At 43.3% G+C, this 23294-nt stretch overlaps 1 protein-coding gene across 4 annotated transcripts in view; it reads right to left on the bottom strand.

The window, feature by feature from the left end:
- LOC122542420 (galanin peptides-like) overlaps positions 1 to 23294 on the bottom strand; it is a 90009-nt gene that overhangs the window by 34960 nt on the left and 31755 nt on the right. Inside the window, exon 2 of one of the 4 annotated variants that reach the window (XM_087978144.1) lies at positions 986 to 1038. The exons of 2 other annotated variants lie outside the window; for them this stretch is intronic. In XM_087978144.1, coding sequence (XP_087834270.1) covers positions 986 to 1000 — 15 coding nt within the window. In that variant the 5' untranslated portion in view covers positions 1001 to 1038. Of the gene's footprint in view, positions 1 to 985; positions 1044 to 23294 lie in introns of all 4 variants that reach the window. One more of the 4 variants, XM_087978146.1, reaches the window with a different exon arrangement.

The following is a 23294-nucleotide window of genomic DNA, read 5'->3' on the forward strand; positions in this document are numbered from 1 at the left end:
AAGCTAAAAACTAAAAGTTTCACCTTGTTGTGTTCCTCTGCTGATCAGAGGAAACCCCAGATTGAAAGGGCAGCTCAATCAGTTCCACAGTGAAAGCTTTTTCCATGGCCATGTCTGTCAACCTGTCATTATTTGGCAGCAGCTGCCCTTTTGGAAAGTGTAAATAAACTGTCAGCTTCTCTCTAATGTTTCCTCAGAGGCAGAACAATCTATTCTTCAAAAGCCATTTCAGGCACTTACCCTGTCACAAGACATCTGCACTCTGACTGGAAGGTCTGAACTTGCAGACACGCCCTCCCTCTTGCCTTTGACTGAAGGTCCTCACTATTTTTTGAAAATATCTTTTGAGCTTAAAGCCAACATCTTACTCCCAGTATTTTTATAATTCAAACAGTTACAAAAAATTACAAGTCCTGTTTTAACTGGCAGTGAGTTTGATGAGTGAGATGTGCATCTCATCATCAGCAGACCAGGGTGAGAAGGAGAGATAAAAATCAAATCTCTCTATTGGTTACTGACGGAAATGTGTCGGTGTGGACTTCCAGTGAAAGAGATCCAGGATGCAGCTGGAGCAGATTCATACCATCCACAGGGAGGCCTAAGAAACATCATCGCTATCTTCAACTGAGGATTCTTTGCCAATACAGCCCTTAGCCAGATCTGCCTCATCCCCCATATTTCTGCTTTCACTGGTTTTCTTTCCTCCTGCAACAATGTTAGAGTTACCCTGGTCCTCACTTACCATCCCACCAGCATCTGCATTCAAAAGATCATGACCTGCCATTTTCACACTCCAGTGGGATGCCACAACCAGCACATATTCTCCTTCCTCGTCAGCCTCCAGGGAACCCTGGACCATTCCTCCCCATATCTCCATGGCACCTTCCCATGCAATCGCAGAGGGTGTTAACACCTGTCTGTTTACTTTGTCCTTCTTCACTATCCAAGGCCCCTGACACACCTTCCAGATAATTAAATGACTTACCTGCACTTCATCCATGTAATCGATTGTGTTTGCTGTTCACAATGTGGTCTCTTCTACACTGGGGAGATAAAACACAGACGGGGTGACTGCTTTGCAGAACACCTAAGTTCTGTCCATAAAAATTACCCCAAGTTTCCAGTTGCCTGTCACTTCAACATATTATCACATGGCAATATCTCTGTTGCAGGTCTGATACTGTGTTCTAGTGTTTGCAAGGTCAAAGAACAAGATCTCATTTACTGCGTGGGTTTCTGCAGCCTCTAGGACTCAACATGGAGTTCAGTAATATTAATGCCTGATCCCATTCTTCCATGTTTTTACCCACCCCACACCCAGTCCAGTTATGATATGGGTTGCTTTTAGCACAGTCACCCATTCCCACCCACTCTCAGGCCTATTATCACATTACATGATTTGCTTTGAGCACAGACTACACGTCCTCTGCTACCATCAGCTCTCGTTATCATTTATTCAGCTTCTCTTCTATCCTGGTCTACAATCGATAGTCCCCTCATTTGTGTAACTCGATCATATCTCCTTTGGGCTCCATCTCCACCTATCTGCTCACTCCATCCCACCCTTTAAAACCTTCACCTTCAGCACAATGCAAGTTTTTCCCAGCTGCTATCAGCCCTGATGAAGAGTCACCGGACTCAAATCATTAACTCTGCTTTCTTTCCACAGATGCTGCCAGACCTGCTGAATTTTGCCAGCGATTTCTGCTTTTGTTTGGGAGCAGTATAGTGCCTAGTGTCTGGCAGTAACATTGGAACAAAGGAGTCAGTGCCTGTACAACAGTGAGAGTCAGAGGGCTGGAATTGATAGGGTGATGTGTCCCGTCCCCTCCTAAACTCCAGCTAAAAGGTCAGGAGATCCTTCCAAACAAACGATTGGCTTCCCTGCAGCCATTTAAGTGGCCATGAAAGATTTGAGTGAGGACTCCTTGTCAGAGAGCTACTGGCCAATTGAAGGTTGGCAGATCTCAATACCACCAGGTGCCATCATGAGTGAAGGCCAATGCTGATACTCCTCTCTGGGCATTGAGGTGGCATTCAGTACTGGGTCAGGAATTAACATGGTTGGCCCCAGCAATGAATGGGCTTTTGGGTGATGGAGGAAGGACGATAACGTCTTGTTAGGGCCCTCCAATTGATGTAGGTAGCCTCATAATGAAAGATCCATCCCCTTTGCTGCTCCACCATGTACATCAGCTCTCACAGGAGAACTAGCTGCATGAAACTTTTGATCCCATGGAGAGGAGACCTCCTGTTCTAGTTAAATTATATCAGGGGCAGGCTCCCCCAGCCTTAGAACCTATTGAGTGGGTTGTGTATGATCCATCCTTGAGCCTTCAGGGAAGGAAAGAGCGATGTTCTGATTAAAGACAACGTGAAGAACAGTGATGTTTGCTATAATGTGGTCCTGGTTTGCTGCTTCTAGATTGTTTACAGCAGAATCTGATCTTGCAACAGCACAGACAGAGAAAAACATTGCCATTATGTACTCAGGCTGGAACAATCACTGCTCGCACGACAAACACATCCAACTTTTGGCAATAATGGATTTTGAGCAGGCACTGAAATAAACAGCTGACATTCCCCATTTAGCTCTTGCTCTGTTTCTTTCAAGTTAAATTCCTCTTCAGTTTTTAACTCTCTCATTACAAGACACAGTTTCCTCCAGGGAGTGCCTCTTGCAGGGCTCTCTGTATTTGCCACATTCCTGGCTGTCTCACAATATTGAACTGGAGAAAATTGATCAGGGCAGAAACCCGCTGGAGGGCTCTTGTGGTGTAGTGAGTGTTCAGATGAGAGCTGGAGGTAAGATGTTGGTAGTGAGAGTGGTGTAGAGGTGGGACTGGCAGTGGGGATTCGTGTAGGGGATTTGGGGAAGTGGTGGAGTGGCAGTGGGTATAGCAGTGTGTGTGGGGGCTGTTCTGGGGTAGGAGTGTATGTATGGGATACTGGGTGGGTTGTGTCTGTGGTGGTTAGGTGGGATGGGGCATTGGGAGTGCAGTGAAGCATCTGGGGTGGTACTGTGTGGGTGGGAGAATGGGTTGGGAGTGGGGCATTGGGAATTTCTGGTGGGGGTGAGAGTGGGGTGTTTGGGAGAGGGTTGGGTTGGGAGTGAGGGTGGTGGAATCGTTCGAGTGGAGTGTGGAGAAGAATCTTGGGTGGGACTGTATGGGAGTGTGAGTGAGGGTGGGAGTGGCAGTGGGGGGTCCTGGGAGTAGGGTGCAGGGGTTGGAAGTGGAAGTGTGACTGGTGCAGGGGTTGGAAGTGGAAGTGGGATTGGAAGTGGGAACGGGGTTGGAAGTGGGAGTTGGGATTAATAATAGCATCAGAAAGCAGGGATCACCTCACTAATGTGTTGAACAGCTATTCAAGCTCACTGGGTTTGAGAATACTCCATTGCAGTGATCATTCAACACAGGTATTGGTTTTATACCTCTCAGCATCTCAAAACAACTGTTTTCTCTTGCCACCAGCTCCAAATTTCATCTTTGAATTGGCCCTTTGGTACATCCTCAATCCATTTACAGGACACTCCTGCACTTTTGGAACTCTCACTGCTACAAGGAGACTGCACACAGGCATAGACACCCAATGCAAGGATTGAACCTGACTGTATCTCACGGATCCTCATCTTTTCTCTTAGCAATTACTCACTTCTTGGATGCTTACACCATGTCTGCCATGACCTAATCTGACTTTTTCCAACCTTGCCCCTCAGCCAGAGCTAATAGGTGGACATGCAGTCTATCTTGCCTTTTAGCACAGATATGAAGCCAGGACCTTCTTTATTCAAGGGGATAGCTCCTTGTCAATGTCAATCTTACCCCTGCACCATGAATCAGCAATCTTACCCCTGCAGGGAGAGGGGTCTCATTGTTATTAGATGTCAAAGCTGCTGGGGAGAGCTGGGGAATGTAGTTGTGAGGATCAGAGGCACAATGTGAGGATGCAGAACAGATGAGAATTGTGCAGGACAGCAACATATAAGGGGACAGATGATAGAAGATGGAGTGGGTCAAAGGGGTTGGCGTAACAAAGGGTCATCAATAGATGCATGAGCTTAGCTTCATTGGGGGGTTGTGCATTACTGTGTGTCTGGCAGGATGATGTGATGTATCCGGGGACTGGGGGGGGGGGGAAGTGAGAACATGAACAGATAAGTAAATAATTTGGTTATAACTTGGGGAAGTTCAAAGCTGATGGAGTTGTTAGAGAAGGCCACCAGGAGGGAATGGAGGTAATGTGTAAAACTGGGAGGTTACCTAGAGTAAGAGACTGAGCCTAAGACTCACTGCATGAGGAGTGAACACAGTTTCCTTCTATCCTGCTGGTGCACCATGGAGCTGGAAATGGCTGTGACAACACCCTGAGTGGGCAAGGTATGTGCTTCAGGTTATAAGATTTAGAGTAATGTGTGGCCCTTCAAAAAGCAACAGCATGGCACAGACACCCATACAGTCCACATGCTGCACGTGAACCTTAAGCTTGAACCTACCTTGTGGAGTCCAAATCCTGCCCCAAAGCCTCTTGTCCACATTCTGCAGCATCAGGACTCAATCCCACTCACATGCAATATATTGCAGCCTGTATAGATACATTCTAGTTCCCAAAGTAACAAGCAGCATACAGGGTCCCACAGCCTGCAATGTGCTGGAGCTGCTCACTTCACGCCCGACTCCATCAAGGCTGATGTAGTTTTCAGGATGGCTGGGTCCTGTGTTTTCAGTCTTGTAGTTGCATCAGGATAGATATTCACTCACGCAGCTGATGAACAGTGAATAGATACTTACAAGCTCGATAATGTATTTACAATTGGGAAGGTAAGTGATTGTTATTTAAGAACTTAACTCGACGCCAACGGTCTTTTTGCAGCAGAGAGCGGCGGGAACTGGGCGGAAGTGAAGTCGGAGCGCAGAGCAGGTGGGGAAGGTAAGTGATTATTATTTGAGTGGAGAAGGAACCAGAGACACTACACGTGTATTGTCTCCCACGCTCCCTCCTCCTCTAACCTAAATAAAAGGACTCAGTCGGCTGAACAGGTAAGCTACTTAGTGTTCTTGTTTTGGAGACGAAGTGTAGAGTTATGGCAGCGCAGGCAGTGGAATGTTCCTCCTGCAGGATGTTTGAGGGAGGGGTGACCACCGATGCTCCTGCCGACTTCACCTGCAGGAAGTGCAGCCAGCTCCAGCTCCTCACAGACCGTGTTAGGGAACTGGAGCTGGAGTTGGATGAACTGAGGATTATTCGAGAGGCTGAGAGGGTGATAGATAGAAGCTACAGGGACATAGTTACGCCAGAGAACAGAGGTAGCTGGGTAACAGTTAGAGGTGGGAAGGGGAGGAAGCAGGCAGTGCAGGGATCCTCTGTAGTCATTCCCCTAAACAATAGGTATATCGCTTTGGATACTGTTGGGGGGGAACGGCCTAGCAGGGGTAAGCTGCAGTGACCGGGTCTGTGGCGTGAGGTCTGGCTCTGAGGCTCAGAAGGGAAAGGGGGAGAGGAGGAGAGCGCTAGTTATAGGAGACTCTATAGTTAAGGGGACAGACAGGCGATTCTGTGGGCATGGGCGAGACTCTCGGTTGGTTTGTTGCCTCCCGGGTGCCAGGGTCCGAGACGTCTCGGACCGTGTCTTCAGAATCCTTAAGGGGGAGGGTGTGCAGCCAGAAGTCGTGGTGCACATTGGCACCAACGACGTAGGTAGGAAGAGGGGTGGGGAGGTCATTCAGGAGCTCAGGGAGTTAGGCTGGAAGCTAAAAGCTAGGACGGACAGAGTCGCCATCTCTGGGTTGTTGCCGGTGCCACGCGACAGTGAGGCAAGGAATAGGGAGAGAGTGCAGTTGAACACGTGGCTGCAAGGATGGTGTAGGAGGGAGGGCTTCAGGTATTTGGACAATTGGACTGCATTCTGGGGAAGGTGAGACCTGTACAAGCAGGACGGGTTGCACCTGAACCAGAAGGGCACCAATATCCTGGGAGGTAGGTTTGCTAGCATGCTTCGGGGGGGTTTAAACTAATTTGACAGGGGTTTGGGATCCGGACTTGTAGTCCAGCAAGTAAGTTAGCTGTTTTTCAGGATGACCAAGAACGTAGGGAGGCTGTGGAGAAGGTAGCACTGACAGGGAATACTTGCGGACACAGAGATGGGTTCAAGTGTGTATACTTCAACGCAAGGAGTATCAGAAATAAGATGGGTGAACTTAAGGCGTGGATCGGTACTTGGGACTATGATGTTGTGGCCATCACGGAAACGTGGATAGAAGAGGGACAGGAATGGTTGTTGGAGGTTCCTGGTTACAGATGTTTCAGTAAGATTAGGGAGGGTGGTAAAAAAGGAGGAGGGGTGGCGTTGCTAATTAGAAATGGTATAACGGCTGCAGAAAGGCAGTTCGAGGGGGATCTGCCTTTGGAGGTAGTATGGGCTGAAGTCAGAAATAGGAAAGGTGCAGTCACCTTGTTGGGTGTTTACTATAGGCCCCCAAATAGCAGCAGAGATGTAGAGAAACAGATTGGGACACAGATTTTGGAAAGGTGCAGAAGCCACAGGGTAGTAGTCATGGGTGATTTCAACTTCCCAAATATTAATTGGAAGCTCTTTAGATCAAGTAGATTGGACGGGGCGATGTTTGTGCAGTGTGTCCAGGAAGCTTTTCTAACACAGTATGTAGATTGTCCGACCAGAGGGGAGGCCATATTGGATTTGATACTTGGTAACGAACTGGGACAAGTGATGGGCTTGTTAGTGGGTGAACATTTTGGTGATGGTGACCACAATTCTGTGACTTTCACCTTGGTTATGGAGAGAGATAGGTGCGTGCAACAGGGCAGGTTTTACAATTGGGGGAAGGGTAAATACAATGCTGGAGGAGAAAGTGAGGTCTGCAGATGCTGGAGATCAGAGCCGAAAATGTGTTGCTGGAAAAGCGCAGCAGGTCAGGCAGCATCCAGGGAACAGGAGAATCGATGTTTCGGGCATAAGCCCTTCTTCAGGAAAGGCTGAAGAAGGGCTTATGCCCGAAACATCGATTCTCCTGTTCCCTGGATGCTGCCTGACCTGATGCACTTTTCCAGCAACACATTTTCGGCTCTAAATACGATGCTGCAAGACAAGATCTGAGGAGCATAAGTTGGGAGCATAGGCTGTCAGGGAAGGATGTTGTGGAAATGTGGAACTTTTTCAAGGAACAGATACGACGTGTCCTTGATATGTATGTACCTGTCAGGCAGGAAAGAGATGGTCGTGTGAGGGAACCTTGGTTGACGAGGGAGGTTGAATGTCTTGTAAACAGGAAGAAGGAGGCTTACATAAGGTTGAGGAAACAAGGTTCAGACAGAGCAGTGGAGGGATACAGGATAGCCAGGAGGGAGCTGAAGAAAGGGATTAGGAGAGCTAAGAGAGGGCATGAAATATCTTTGGCGGGTAGGATCAAGGATAACCCAAAGGCATTTTATGTATATGTGAGAAACATGAGAATGACGAGAACGAGGGTAGGTCCGATCAAGGACAGTAGTGGGAGACTGTGTATTGAGTCGGAAGAGTTAGGAGAGGTCTTGAATGAGTACTTTTCTTCAGTATTTACAAATGAGAGGGACCGTATTGTTGAAGAGGAGAGTATGAAACGGACTGGTAAGCTAAAGGAGATACTTGTTAGGAAGGAAGATGTGTTGGGCATTTTCAAAAACTTGAGGATAGACAAGTCCCCCAGGCCTGATGGGATATATCCTAGGATTATGTGGGAAGCAAGAGAGGAAATTGCAGAGCCGTTGGCAATGATCTTTTCGTCTTCACTGTCAACAGGGGTGGTACCAGGGGACTGGAGAGTGGCGAATGTTGTGCCCCTGTTCAAAAAAGGGAATAGGGATATCCCCGGGAATTACAGGCCAGTTAGTCTTACTTCGGTGGTAGGCAAAGTAATGGAAAGGGTACTGAGGGATAGGATTTATGAGTATCTGGAAAGAAACTGCTTGATTAGGAACAGCCAGCACGGATTTGTGAGGGGTAGGTCTTGCCTTACAAGTCTTATTGAATTCTTTAAGGAGGTGACCAAGCATGTGAATAAGGGTAGAGCAGTGGATGTAGTGCACATGGATTTTAGTAAGGCATTTGATAAGGTTCTCCATGGTAGGCTTATGCGGAAAGTCAGGAGGCATGGGATAGTGGGAAATTTGGCCAATTGGATAGAGAACTGGCTAACCGGTCGAAGTCAAGAGTGGTGGTAGATGGTAAATATTCAGCCTGGAGCCCAGTTACAAGTGGAGTTCCACAGGGATCAGTTCTGGGTCCTCTGCTGTTTGTAATTTTTATTAATGACTTGGAAGAGTGGGTCGAAGGGTGGGTCAGTAAATTTGCAGATGATACGAAGATTGGTGGAGTTGTGGATAGTGAGGAGGTCTGTTGTCGACTGCAAAGGGACTTAGATATGATGCAGAGCTGGGCTGAGGAGTGGCAGATGGAGTTCAACCCTGTCAAGTGTGAGGTTGTCCATTTTGGAAGGACAAATAAGAATGCGGAATACAGGGTTAATGATAGGGTTCTTAGTAAGGTGGAGGAGCAGAGGGATCTTGGGGTCTATGTTCATAGATCTTTGAAAGTTGCCACTCAGGTGGATAGAGCTTGTAAGAAGGCCTATGGTGTATTAGCGTTCATTAGCAGAAGGATTGAATTCAAAAGTCGTGAGGTGATGTTGCAGCTGTATAGGACCTTGGTAAGGTCACATTTGGAGTACTGTGTGCAGTTCTGGTCGCCTCATTTTAGGAAAGATGTGGAAGCTTTGGAGAGGGTGCAGAGGAGATTTACCAGGATGTTGCCTGGAATGGAGAATAGGTCGTACGAGGATAGGTTGAGAGTGCTCGGCCTTTTCTCATTGGAACGGCGAAGGATGAGGGGTGACTTGATAGAGGTTTATAAGATGATCAGGGGAATAGATAGAGTAGACAGTCAGAGACTTTTTCCCCGGGTACAACAGAGTGTTACAAGGGGACATAAATTTAAGGTGAAGGGTGGAAGGTATAGGGGGGATGTCAGGAGTAGGTTCTTTACCCAGAGAGTGGTGGGGGCATGGAATGCACTGCCTGTGGGAGTGGTAGAGTCAGAATCATTGGTGACCTTTAAGTGGCAATTGGATAGGTACATGGATGGGTGCTTAAGCTAGGACAAATGTTTGGCACAACATCGTGGGCCGAAGGGCCTGTTCTGTGCTGTATTGTTCTATGTTCTGTAATGTTTACCCTGAAATCTGATTTCTCCAGTATTACCATCAGCTGGGATCAGAACACTCGTGATTATAATTTCACCAAGTTCCTCTCTCTCTTCCAGCTCTTGATTAATGACTATGACTGGAATATGTCTGTATCCTCAATAATGAAGACAGAAACAAAACAATTATTTTTTCTCTCCATCAGTGGTGATACTACTGCCTGGCATTTGTGTGGCGTGAATGTTCTTTGTTATTTATCAGCCAAGCCTGGATATTGTTAGATCTTGCTGCAATTTGACACAGGCTGTTCATTACCTGAGGAGTTGCAAATGATGCTAAATTGTTGAACAAGCTGAAGGTTAGGCCAAGGTCGTAATCCTGAAGAAAACACACTGTGGCTCAGATGATTGACTTCCAACATGCTTAAGGACCTTCCTTAGTACTGGATATGGTCTTGACCAATGGAGAAACTTCTCTCCATAACCAGTTCTTTTTTATTTTGCCAAGCTGTTGCTTTTTGAAGGGCCTCACATTACTCAAAATCTTATAACCTGAAGCACATATCCTGCCCACTCAGGGGGTTGCTACAGCCATTTCCACATTGTCTTGTGTTGCTCTGATTTGCTGCTTCTTGAGCCACTCTTCCTATTGATTCTATTCATCTTCACTTGTCTTTCCTGCAGCTCTTCTTCACAGCTTTATCCATAGTTGTGTATTTCTTTTCATCATCTCATCACTGCTAATTGTTCTTTTTCTGATCCCATTTGCTGCTTCTAAGTTTTCTTCCATTGATCAATCCATCTTGGATTAATGATCTATGATTCATTGTTGATCTATTATTCTTTCTCTTCTGCCCAATGGCATCTTCGACACTCTCTTTGACTGCTCTTTTGAGGATTTCCCACTGTTCTTCAATGTTGCCCACCCTTGACAGTACATGGGTGTAACTGGAGAGAGCCAACTTGAAACTGTCAATGTGTCTTGTCCCTCAGATTCTCCACTGTTAATGGGTGTTGGGGCTTTACAGATGACACCTTCTTCGTCTTCATGTAGATTTTGCCAAAGTACTGTTTTTGATAATAAACCGTGGATACGTTATATACCACTTTCCTTGATTTATATTGGAACAGATCTTTGTAAGCTTTATAAGCAAAGCACTCTGTTTGAAGGAAGTGTTAAATTTCAGTGAATTTAAAGTTACATCAAATTGTGCCACATGAAGTGACACATTATCACAGTTGAATATATAAGACACTTGTTAATAAATGAAGAGTTCTTGATGATTTAATCTGTCCTCCTCCCCTAAAGGCTCAGCTCTAAGCCTTTAACCATTTCTCTCTACCCTTCTCCCATTTCCATTCAGTTGTTTTTGTCTTAATGATGGAGATACTTTGTGATGTTAAAAATGTGTCATTGAAATTATCTTAACACAGCCCTGTGACCTTCCGTAATTACCTGATTCAAATTATTTCATATGCAGACCCTTTCCTTCATCTACCTTATAATATTCACTGTTCATCTTGAGTCAGGAGACCACCCTATTACACAATAATATAAATACACAGGGTCACACTAATACACAGATTCAAAGTAGAATTTTTCCTGAATTTCTGGGGGATTAATGTCACTAGAACCTTTCCCCAGTGACCACTCAAAACAGTGGGAAAACTGGAAGAAAATCTGATCCTTGCACATGGAAATATTTCATTAATGAATCGAAAACATGTATCTTCCATATTTATAATAGCCTAGAGACTATCTGGAATGTTATTGAAATGAATAATTTGTTTCAATAATTTGATATCATGCAATCATCGTATTTTACAGGACAGCAGTGTCCTTTCTGAATGAGCTACTGTGTCTGAATACCTTCCCTTACTTTCCTTTCTGGTTTTTGTCACATTCTTTATCAAATTCTTATTCCTTTTCTATTTATATTTATAAACATATATACATATATATATTTATATATATATAGAATGTATAAACATGTATATGTGTATAATATATAAACGTTTTTAATTTAAAAGCTTCTGTAGAGTCAATAAGTTAAATTTATTAGTCAGATTTATTAGTCAGATTTATTAGTCAGATTTGAGGGACTGAGATAAACGTTGTTGTTCCTGAAACATTTGCATTTCGATAAGGGAACCGTTCCCCATACTCAGCTAAAACCTTCATTAATGTTGTGTTTATTAATATGATCAATATCCTGAGTGAAGGTGGCCACTTTTAAAAACAGCAAGTGACCCATTCTAAATGTCACTGAAAGCATCTGCAATTAAAATAATTACTATAATTTGCGACGTCTATATTAGTGGTGAGGTTCCTATGTGACATTTAAGAGCATGCATTCAGTAAAAGCAGCAATTATCTTGATTCAAAAAGTCCATTCATCTCAATTCTTTTTCATTCTCTTTATCTTAATGATGCTTTCCCATGTCCTGAGAGACTGCTTCAGAATAAACATGTACTCAAACTCTATAACCTCACAGAAATGAAGAAATCCTGCTCCAAAGTTTGCTTTGTATTTTGTATTTTACCAAATCTGAATATTTTCACTATTATGTTTTACACTTTAGTTGCATTTTCTTTCATTCTTCTTGTCACAGATTTCTTTTAACAAAAAGGCTCTCTGACTAAAGGCATCAGCTTCTATTTGTTGCTCCCCAGAAGCTGTCAGACCTATTGTGTATTTCCAGCATCATACATCTTTACTTTTGAGTCCTAATACATTTTATTTTCATCAAAGTGAGTCAATTTCAATTTTCAAATTTTCAATTGCCGTCAGGCTCAACAATTTTTTGTGTGGAGAGAGTTCCAGACTTCAACTTCTGATTGCATGAACAAGTGTTTCCTGATATCAGTCTTGAACCATCTGGATTTCATTTTCAGCTTCTGTTCCCTCATTAGTTTCTCTCTCTGTTCTATCAACACTTTCACCTCATTACAACACCTCTTAAACCAGTACCATCCCAGACTGCAAAATCTTTCCTCCTTCATATTTCCTGATCTCTCACAAATTAGAATTAAATTCTCATTTATTCCTCTTGGATCTGAATGGGTGACCTCATTGTGACCATTGTTATGGACCAGAGCAAAGCCCTTCAAAATATATTCAGAAGATAGGTTAGGACGAGGAAAGAAGCTGCAGGAGATGGACACAATTGAAATGTGGAGCTTGTTCATGGAACAGCTACTCTGTGTCCTGGATAAGCATGTACCTGGCAGGCAGGGAGGAAGTGGTCGAGCAAGGGAGCCGTGGTTTACTAAAGAAGTTTGTTGTGAAACATGAAAGGGTTTAGAGAAGATTTATAAGGATGTTGCCGGGGTTGAAGGATTTGAGCTAAAGGGAGAGGCTGAATAGGCTGGGGCTGTTTTCTTGGAGCGTCGGAGGCTGAGGGGTGACCTTATCGAAGGGTGACCTTATGAGGGGGGATGGATAGGATAAATAGACAAAGTCATTTCCCTGGGTGTGGGAGTTCAGAACTAGAGGGCATAGGTTTAGGGTGAGAGGGGAAAGATATCAAAGGGACCTAAGGGGCAACTTTTTCACGAAGAGGGTGGTATGTGTCTGGAAGAGGAAGTGGTGAAGGCTAGCACAATTGCAAAATTTAAAAGGAATCTGGATGCTTATGTGAATAGGAAAGGTTTGGAGGGATATGGCCAGGTCCTGGCAACTGGGACTAGATTAGGTTGGGATATCTGGTTGGCATGGACGAGTTGGACCGAAGGGTCTGTTTCCCTGCACATCTCTAAAACTCCATCACTTTAAGAGAAAGAAGGAGGCTTATGTGAGGATGAGACGTGAAGGCTGAGCTAGAGCACTTGAGAGTTACAAGCTAGACAGGAAGGACCTAAAGAGAGAGCTAAGAAGAGCCAGGAGGGTACATGGGAAATCTTTGGCAGGCAGGGTCAAGGAAAACCCTGAAGCTTTCTATGGGTATATCAGGAATAAAAGACTAAGATTAGGGCCAGTCAAGGAAAGTCGTGGGAAGTTATGCATGGAGTCTGAGGAGATAAGAGAGGTGCTAAATGAATATTTTTCATTTGTACTCACACTGGAAAAAGACAACGGTCGAGAAGAATACCAAGACACAGACTAGACAGAAGGAGGTGTTAGCAATTCTGGAAAGTGAGAAAATAGATAAGACCCCTGGGCTGGATTGGATTTGTCTGAGGATTCTCTGGGAAGCCAGAGAGGAGATTGCAGAGTCTTCAGCTTTGATCTTTATGTCGTCATTGTCTACAGAAATAGTGCCAGAAAACTGGAGGATAGCAAACGTCCCCTTGTTCAAGAAGGGGAGTAGAGACAACCCTGGAAATTATAGACTGGTGGACCTTACTTCGGTTGTGGGTAGACGGTTGGAAAGAATTATAAGAGATAGGATTTATAATCATCCCGAAAGGAATAATTTGATTAGGGATAGTCAACATGGTTTTGTGAAGGATAGGTCATGCCTCACAAACTTTATTGAGTTCTTTGAGAAAGTGACCAGACAGGTGGATGAGGGTACAGCGATCGATGTGGTGTATATGATTTTTTTTTTAATAGATATTTTTATTAGAAATTTAATATTTTTACAAGTTTACAAAAATAAACAAAACTCTCAGATATAAACATTGATATACAATTAGCTCAAATATACAATAGCCAAAATTTAACAAAAAAAAACAAAACAACAAAAAAAAACCCGAAAAGAAAAAAAAAGAAAAAAAAACAAACAAAACTCAACTATCTACTAATCTAACCTATAACTAACCAGAGTGTATATTTAAGTCTCTTACATGCTCGGGATGTGTTAGCATCAGATATAATAAAACCCGTATTCGTGTGGGATTCCTCCCCCGAGGGGCCGCGGACCAGCCAGGTTTGTAATCTCAATTAAATAAAAGCTCTTGTTAGGATAGCCGAAATATCTGTATTTATGTAATTCAAAAAGGGCTGCCATATCTTATAAAATAATTCGGTCTTTCGGTGCACCATATTTGTAAGGAAGTCAAGGGGAATACATTCCATAATTAGTCTGTGCCAATTTGAAAGTCCAGGGGGGCCCTCAGCCGCCCAGTTCACCAAAATATTTTTCCTTGCACAGAAAGAAAGAATAGAAAATAGTCTCTTCCCGTACGTGTCCAGGGAGGGAAAGTTCGAAAAGCCCAAGAGGAGAGATACAGGGTCCACTTTTATTTCCGTTCCTAAAATTTCTGTCAGGGTACTTGCTACTTTAGTCCAATATCTACGGATCTTATGACAGGTCCATAAGCAATGTACAAGAGTGCCCACCTCTATTTTGCATTTAGGACACATTGGAGATGCTCCTGCCTTAAATTTTGCCAATCGAACCGGTGCTATATGGGCCCTATGAAGTATCTTCAGCTGGATAGCCTGGGTTCTGTTACAAATAGTAATTCTTCTAGCATTTTCCCAAATATCATTCCACGTTTCTGTGGAGATTTCTAGTCCCAGATCCTGATCCCATGTTTTAAGCAGATTATCCATATCTCCCGATACTTCATCATGTAGTAAATGATAAATAGTATTGACGGAAGATACCCCCCACTGGTCGTAGGACACTACATTCTCTATCGGATTTATAAAGACTATCTAATAACATAGTCTTCTTCTGTATATAATCTCGAATTTGGAAGTATCGAAAGAGGTCTCCATTGGGTAATCCGAATTTCTGACGCAGCTGTTCAAAAGACATTAGGACCCCATCTTTAAATAGATCCCCTAGACATGAGATACCCCTGGATCTCCAGAGTTTAAAAGTAGCATCTGTTAACCCCGGTTGGAATCCCCATGCTCCCACTATCGGTGCATAGGGGGATGTTTTATGTGAATTACCCTCAATTTGCCGCATTATATTCCAAGCCTTGATTGTATTTGGTATTATAGGGTTTTTACAGTGATCTGTAATGATTTTCCTCTTGTCTGAGAATAAAAGGTTAATAAGTGGGTATTTTACTTGAGAAGCCTCGATGTCCAACCAGATTGATTGTGGATCAGACAAGACCCAATCAGCTATGTAACTTAATAGGGAACTTAACTGATATTTCCTAAAGTCGGGGAAGTCCAATCCACCCCTTGCCTGTGGAAGCTGTAGCTTCTTCAGCTTAATGAGGGGCCGCCTATGATTCCAGATAAAGGAACCCAGCCAGCCATATAATTTACATAAAGCCGTCCTCGGCAGCATCACCGGAAGCATTCTCATAGGATATAGGAGACGGGGCAGGACATTCATTTTGATTAATGCTATTCTACCCAACCAGGAAATTTATAGGTCTCCCCATCGCTGGAGGTCCTGCCTTATCCTTTCCAATAAATACACAAAATTAGCCTTATACAACTGACCAAATACTGGAGTAATAAAAATGCCTAAATATAAGAAGCCCTCCAGGGACCAGCGAAAGGGAAAAAGGGATCCGTCCGCTAAGCGGGGTATCATAGCAAGGCCACCCATTGGTATAGCCTCCGATTTTGAAAAATTAATTTTATAGCCTGAGAATGCACTAAATGTATTAATAACCTGGATTAAGCGAGGTATGGACATCAAAGGGTTACTGAGGAATAGAAGAACATCATCTGCATAAAGGGTAATTTTATGTTTACCTGTACCAATCCTTGGGGCCACTATATTAGGATCAGCTCATATAGCTTCTGCTAGTGGTTCAATTATTAGCGTGAATAACAATGGCGAGAGGGGACATCCCTGACGGCAGCCCCTACCCACACTGAAGCTATCCGAGCCTAATCCATTGGTAACCACAACTGCTTTGGGATCACTATACAATGTTGAGACCCATTTGGTAAACACCTGTCCAACGCCAAACCTCTCCAATGTGTAAAACAAATATGACCATTCGACCCTATCAAATGCCTTTTCCGAGTCTAATGAAACCACTACTCCTGGTATCTTTCCCTGATGACAAGCTTGAATCATATTCAGAGCCCTTCTAACATTATTGGATGATCTACGGCCTTTAATAAACCCAGTCTGATCCTCCTTTATAATATGTGGCAGTATCCTTTCTAGTCTCAGTGCTAACGTTTTAGAGAGGATTTTAAAATCTACATTTAGCAAGGATATTGGTCTGTATGATGTACAATCTTCTGGGTCCTTTCCTTTTTTAAGGATAAGAGAGATATTTGCCTCTTTCAGCGAAGGCGGAAGACAACCCTGACTATATGCATAGTTATACATGTCCATAAGTGGACCAGCCAGTATTTCTATAAATTCTTTATAGAATTCAGCTTGAAAACCATCTGGGCCCGGCGCCTTACCATTTTGAAGGTGCCTAATTGCATCAACTATTTCTTGGGGTGTAAGAGGAGCATTTAGGACCGATACTTGTTCCGGAATTAGGTCTGGAAAAGTCAAATTTTTAAAAAATGACTGCATCCTCTTCGTCCTATCTTCACAATCCTGTGATTTATATAACTCAGAATAAAATTCTCTAAAGGTCGCATTAATCTTTTTGTGATCATGAGTCAAAATACCCGTACTTTCCTTGATAGACATAATAGTCTGAGGGGCCTTTTTTTTCTTTGCAAGAAATGCTAAGTATCTACCCGGTTTGTCGCCATATTCATATAACCTTTGCTTTGCAAATAATATTTCCCTCTTAGCCATTTGAGTAAGTGTAGTATTTAGAGCTGTCCTAAGAGCTGTAATCCTTTGCAATTTAATAATAGAAGGTCTATCAGTGTATGCTGTTTCAGCCACTTTTAAGTGGGCTTCAAGCAGACGCTGTTGTTCTCCCTTTAATTTCTTCTGGGTCGCTGAGTAGGAGATGATCAAGCCTCGCGAGTAAGCTTTGATGGTCTCCCACATCATTGACGGGTTGCTAGCTGTACCTGAATTAATTTCTAAAAAAGTTTTAAATTCTTGAGAGAAGTACTTTACAAATTTACTATCTTTCATTAGGAAGGGGTCCATACGCCAATGCCGAGGGGATGTCCCATTGTTCCTCGCCTTAGTTTCCATATATACAGCAGCGTGGTCAGAAATTGCTATATTACCTATTTTACAGGATGATATGGAATTTAAAAAAAAAATCGAGGGGGCAAAAAACATATCAATTCTGGTATGACATTTATGTGGATTAGAATAGAAAGAAAAATCTCTACCCTGTGGATGAAGACATCTCCATACATCTACTAATCCTAATTCTTTGTTCAGATCCATCAATTGTCTAGATCTGGGAGATACTCCTGCAGTACTCTTGGGAATCCTACCTATTTCCGGATCCATAATACAATTAAAGTCTCCCCCTATAATTGTATGACGAGCATCAAAAGCCATCAATTTTGAAAAGGCTTCCGTTATAAATTTAAAGGGGTGTGCCGGGGGGGGGGTTCAAATTTAAAATCCCATATTCCTCTCCATTTATGAGGGCTTTAATCAAGATATATCGTCCAGATTCATAGAACATAGAACATAGAACAATACAGCGCAGTACAGGCCCTTCGGCCCTCGATGTTGCGCCGATCCAAGCCCACCTAACCTACACTAGCCCACTATCCTCCATATGCCTATCCAATGCCCGCTTAAATGCCCATAATGAGGGAGAGTCCACCACTGCTACTGGCAGGGCATTCCATGAACTCACGACTCGCTGAGTAAAGAACCTACCCCTAACATCTGTCCTATACCTACCCCCCCTTAATTTAAAGCTATGCCCCCTTGTAATAGCTGACTCCATACGTGGAAAAAGATTCTCACTGTCGACCCTAAATAAACCCCTAATCATCTTTTCACCTCTATCAAGTCACCCCTTAACCTTCTTTTCTCCAATGAAAACAACCCCAAGTGCCTCAGCCTTTCCTCATACGACCTTTCTACCATACCAGGCAACATCCTGGTAAACCTCCTCTGCACCCGTTCCAGTGCCTCCACATCCTTCCTATAGTATGGCGACCAAAACTGCACACAATTCGTCTTTTATCTGCTTTAGGATTTTGAAAGGGAAATTCTTCCGAACAAGAATAACAACTCCCCTGCTTTTTGAGCTAAAAGAAGAAAAAAAGGCCTGATCAAATCCGCCCTGTCGTAATTTCAAGTGTTCTTTATCTGACAGGTGTGTCTCCTGTAGGAGAGCTATATCAACTCTTTCCTTAAGATTTGATAATATTTTCTTCCTTTTGACTGGCGAATTACTCCCCTTGACATTCCAGGTACACCACTTAACCGACTGATCAACCATAATCCTCTGGGCCAATCCGAGACCCCTCGGGAGGGGGAACCCTATCCAGAACATCCCGAGCGTAGAACATGTAAAATTTACAAAAATAAAGCCTCTTTAATACACCCACAACAATACAGTAAAAAACTATTTCTAAATAAAAAAAATATAAAACGTATCTAAGCGGAGACTTTCCCCCTTGTTCCCAGGGGGCATCACTTCCTCTCCAAAAGTCCCTCATATCCTCTCCCAACCAATGCCCCACCCTTGACCCAGGCACTCCTCAATAAAATGAGGAGAATTCAAATATGATACAAAGCTAGAGTTAACAGTGAGCACCCTACCCCCACCCATACCAACACCTGGGAATATTTGGTAATGTTAATACCACATATAAACATATAACTATAAAATTACCACCTCAACAAATAATAATTAAATATGATAATACAAAATAACGAAGGGAAAACAACTCCGCTCCTAGAAACAGAGGTAAAATTGAATAAGGTAACCACCTCCCTCCACCAACATTAACCAAAACCCCCAGCTTTTATATATATATATATATATACACACACACACACACACACACATATACATACATCCCTCATATATACATAAAATAATAACAGAAAACGACCCCAACGGGGGGGGGGGAGAAAATCAAATCCCTCTCCCCACCCCCCATGATAATATTAAACAGTAAGGTAAGAGAAAAAAAAAGGGGGGATATAAACCAAAGCAGGGGGGAAAGGCAGACCAACATCCATTATGTCTTACAGTTTATCTAAGAGAGTCCAAGAATTCCTTAGCCTTTTCTGGTGATCCAAAGTTATATACGGATCCTTCATGGTTAAAGCGTAACATCGCTGGGTAGCGTAAGGAGTACTGAATATTTAAGTCCCTTAAACGCTTCTTCACCTTGTCGAATGCCTTCCTCTTTCGAACCAGAGCCGGGGAAAAGTCCTGAAATAACATGATCTTGGATCCTTTATAGGTCATAGCATGGGGGTCTTTTCCGAGATTTCTAGAGGCTTCTAGGAGTATCTGCCTCTCCCTGTAGCTTTGCAGCCAGAACAGGACCGGGCGTGGGCGCTGGTTCGAGCCGGGCCCGCGTATTGCGACCCGGTAGGCCCATTCTACCCTTACCTGGCCTGATCCAGCTTCCAGATTTAAAAGTTGTGGCAGCCACTGCTCCAGGAATGCTGTAAGCTGGCCTTCCTCTTCCCGTTCGGGAAGGCCCAGCAAACGAATATTTTTTCGGCGACCTCGATTATTGAGGTCGTCAATATGATTTTCCAAGGTCCGGACTCGCTGCTCGAGAGTCCGGACCTGATCCACGGCCGATTGAGCGGTATTTTCGGAGGTCGCGGCCTTTAGCTCCGCCCCTCCGACTCGGCGTTCAATTTCTTGAATCTCTCGGTCGTGCTTCTGCAGCGCGGCCGAGAGCGTCTCCCAACGATTTCTGGATTCTACAATAAAGGCATCGATCTTCGAGTCAAGCTTGGAAAGCATTTCCACAAGGCTTGCTACTGTTGGTAAGTCCCCCGGGGCGGCTGTGGACGCCTCTGCTGCAGCTGGAGAGAGTGGGGGAGGGGTTCCTGCTTGCTGAGAGCTGCGGGCTCCCTTCCCTTTAGTTATTTTAACTTAGGATTAAATTGTTTAAATGTAATATTACACAACTAATTAAATTACACAACTATTATAAATGATTTGGTGAGCTTGGTAGGGGGTGGGTGACCCACTGTACCCAAGTCTTGGGAGGAGCAGTATAGACTCAGTCTTGCTGGGTCGCCGCCATCTTGGATCCCCGCCATCTTGGATCCCCGTATATGAATTTTAGTAAAGTGTTTGATTAGGTTTCCCACGGTAGGCTATTGCAGAAAATACGGAGGCATGGTATTGAGGGGGATTTAGCGATTTGGATCAGAAATTGTCTAGCTGAAAGAAGACAGAGGGTGGTGGTCGATGGGAAATGTTCATCCTGGAGTTCAATTACTAGTGGTGCACTACAAGTATCTTTTTTGGGGCCACTGCTGTTTTTCAGTTTTATAACTGACCTGGATGAGGGCGTAGAAGGATAGGGCAGTAAATTTGCAGATGACGTTAGGTAGGCAGAGTTGTGGATAGTGCCGAAGGATGTTGTGGGTTACAGAGGGACATAGATAAGTTGCAGAGGTGGCAAATGGGCTGAGAGGTGGCAAATGGAGTTTAATGCAGAAAAGTGTGAGGTGATTCACTTTGGAAGGAGTAACAGGAATACAGAGTACTGGGCTAATGGTAAGATTCATGGTAGTGTAGATGAGCAGAGAGATCGTGGTGTCCATGTACATAGATCCCTGAAAGTTGCCACCCAGGTTGTTGAGAAGGCATATGGTGTGTGGGCATTTATTGGTAGGGGGATTAAGTTACGGAGCCATGAGGTTATGCTTCAGCTGTATGAGACACTGGTATGGCCGCAGCCTGGATATTGCATATAGTTCTGGTAACCACATTATAGGAAGGATGTAGAAGCTTTGGAAAGGGTTCAGAGGAGAGTTACTAGGATGTTGCCTGGTATGGAAGGAAGGTTGTATGAGGAAAGGCTGAGGAAACTGAGGCTGTTTTTGTTGGAGAGAAGAAGGTTGAGAGGTGACTTATTCAAGATATATAAGATAATCAGAGGGTTGGATTGGGTGGACAGTGGTGAAGGCTAACACGAGGGGACATAGCTTTAAATTGAGGGGTGATAGATTTAGGACAGATATTAGGGGTATTTTCTTTACTCAAAGAGTAGTAGGGGTGTGGAACGGCCTGCCTGCAACAGTAGTAGACTCACCAACGTTAAGGGCTTTTAAATGGGCATTGGACATACACATGGATAATAATGGAACTGTGTAGGTTAGATGGGCATCAGATTATTTTCACAGGTCGCACAACATCAAGGGCTGAAGGGCCTGTACTGCACTGTAATGTTCTAAAATATTAGCCACACCTAATTACGCAAAGCCATTCAAAGTGGCTGTCGTTGTAAGTGATGTGGGTGTTGGTGCTATGCTCTTGCAAGAAGACAACAACAAAAACTAGAAAGACCTACTGGATATTTCTCCAGGAAATTGAAAATTCATTAGTAGAAATATTCGGCAGTTAGGAAGGAGACTTTGAGCTTGGTGTTGGTATTATAAGATTTCTATGTTTATGTTACCAGTAATATATCTGAGACAATCATACACACTGATCGTAACACAATGAAGCTTGTGGAGAAATTTAAGGAAAGAAATACCAGACTGTTTACATGGAGCTTGTTGTTACAGCCATTCCATTTGAAAATTGTGCACGTGGCAGGATGAGAAAACGTGACTGCCGATGCATTGTCGAGACTCGAATGAGAAATGGAGGTGTTCAATGGTAGAAACAGAATGTAATAGTGCTTGTTTATAGTCAATGGAATTTATATTGGTGTTATTGTGCACTAACAATATAAGAGTAAGGAGTTGTAAAATGAAGCCATCTTTGAATATTGATGGTTATTTTTAATGGGGGAAAGTTACTCCTTTAACAAGGTTATGCTGTCCTTGGTTTTTTTTTCCAGAGATGTTGTAAAAGACATAGAATCCAAAAACTCTTGGGTTGTAGGGTTTTATGGTCAATTTGATAATAGCTAACAGATACTGTCTCGGGCAGCAGGCTTTCATATTAAAAAAAAACACTTGTACAATGAAAGGGGAGTGGCCAGTTCTCCCAGCTCAGCTTTTCTCTGGTTTGGTTTGGTTTTAGCAGGCAGTCGTTGTGAAACTGCTGGACCCAAAGAAGCAGCTCCATGCTGATCCTCCCTCTCTCTGACATCTCTCCTGTAAGACCCTGGGTTGGATTTTACCTATTTTTGGAAAGGGGTATTTATGAGGTTGTTGCAAGTATTTGGAACAGCATCATTAAGTTAGGATAGTCTGTTGAGTTTTCAAATAGGTCAAGTTATTCTGTATTCTGTTCTCTTTGTGTTTCATTCAGTAATCTTGTAAATAAATTCTGTTTTGTTTAAAACAAAGTGGTTTGACTAGCTGCATCACTTCTTGAATATCCACTGTACACCGACTTAAAGCACCTTGCAAAGTTAGGGTCTGGGCTACTTTCCTAAAATGGTTTAAGGGGATCTGGCCTGGACCATAACATCCTTTATTTCCAGGCTCTGTCTACCACCTCCCAACCAGTTACTGACCCACATCACAAATCTACCTCCAATTTCTGAATTACAATGTGTTTTGTGACCTTTAATTCAGTTATCCTTGCAATGTTCTTAAACTTATGGGACTAATTTTTTTCTTTATTAACTTTATCAAACCACAGATGATAGTGACTATCTGCCTTTGATCTCATCTTCAATTACTTTTGTAAAGAATCAGAGTTTCTCTGGTGTCTAAGGCCTCTTTATAACTTCCTCTACTTTTCTCGATATCTGTGTTGTCTTATTGTAGTAGCTGTTCACACCAGAATCATGCACACAGAATCCCTAATTGCACTGACCCTCCTAATAGCACTCCACCAAGACAGGTACCTTTCAGATAGCTTTTCAACTAGCAGTCTATATTTATGGATGTCCTTGGCAGTTCTCTCCCAAACTGTACAAAATATCTGGTTTTATACCCCAAAACATCAGATCATTTCGTTGGCTTTAATGTTGTCAAAATACTAAATTCAAATTTGATTGGATGTTGGTATCTTGGGGTATAATTTAAACTGATTGGGCATATTTGTATTTGTTTTTGTTTCATGACAACACATCTGCAGCTATTTGTTTGCCAAGTGTTATGTTCCTACTTTGTTCAGGATTCTCTATGCTTTGTCAGTTCTTGCTAGCTTTTCAACTCTCTTAAAAGTACAATACACTTCTACACCTTCATAACAACAGTTTCACTTGCATGTCAGTCATGTGCTATT

This window comes from Chiloscyllium plagiosum, unplaced genomic scaffold (genome assembly GCF_037043375.1).
Source record: "Chiloscyllium plagiosum isolate Xiang-an unplaced genomic scaffold, Cpla_swu_hap1 HiC_scaffold_33, whole genome shotgun sequence".
NCBI classification, from domain to species: domain Eukaryota; kingdom Metazoa; phylum Chordata; class Chondrichthyes; order Orectolobiformes; family Hemiscylliidae; genus Chiloscyllium; species Chiloscyllium plagiosum.